At 39.3% G+C, this 224-nt stretch overlaps 1 protein-coding gene across 2 annotated transcripts in view; it reads left to right on the top strand.

The window, feature by feature from the left end:
• Positions 1 to 224, top strand: part of scube3 (signal peptide, CUB domain, EGF-like 3) — a 72414-nt gene continuing 72190 nt past the window's right edge. For both annotated transcript variants that reach the window (XM_035657117.1, XM_035657116.1), the window contains exon 1: positions 1 to 178. In XM_035657117.1, the coding sequence (XP_035513010.1) occupies positions 79 to 178 (100 nt within the window). In that variant the 5' untranslated portion in view covers positions 1 to 78. The remainder of the gene's footprint in view (positions 179 to 224) is intronic.

Below are 224 nucleotides of genomic sequence, written 5' to 3'. Positions count from 1 at the left end.
ACACACACACCCTCGTATGTGCTCTTGCGCATCGTAGATCTTAGAAAGTGCTAGTGTTCAACTACAGTGAAAGTTAACATGTATATGCACGCTTTCATACGCGCAAGCCTTGGATTTGTAGGTTTCTGCTTGGTCGTCTTTGTCCAACAGTCAGCTTCAGGAAGTAAAACCACTCAAGGTAAGTTTTCACGTCAAAAATAGATTCTTCTTTTTTTTTTTTTTTT

Source organism: Morone saxatilis, unplaced genomic scaffold (assembly GCF_004916995.1).
Source record: "Morone saxatilis isolate NCDOM2014 unplaced genomic scaffold, NCSU_SB_2.0 Contig15, whole genome shotgun sequence".
Classification (NCBI taxonomy): Eukaryota; Metazoa; Chordata; class Actinopteri; family Moronidae; genus Morone; species Morone saxatilis.
Note: the sequence above shows the minus strand (reverse complement) of the source record. Positions and strands in the feature narration are given on the sequence as shown.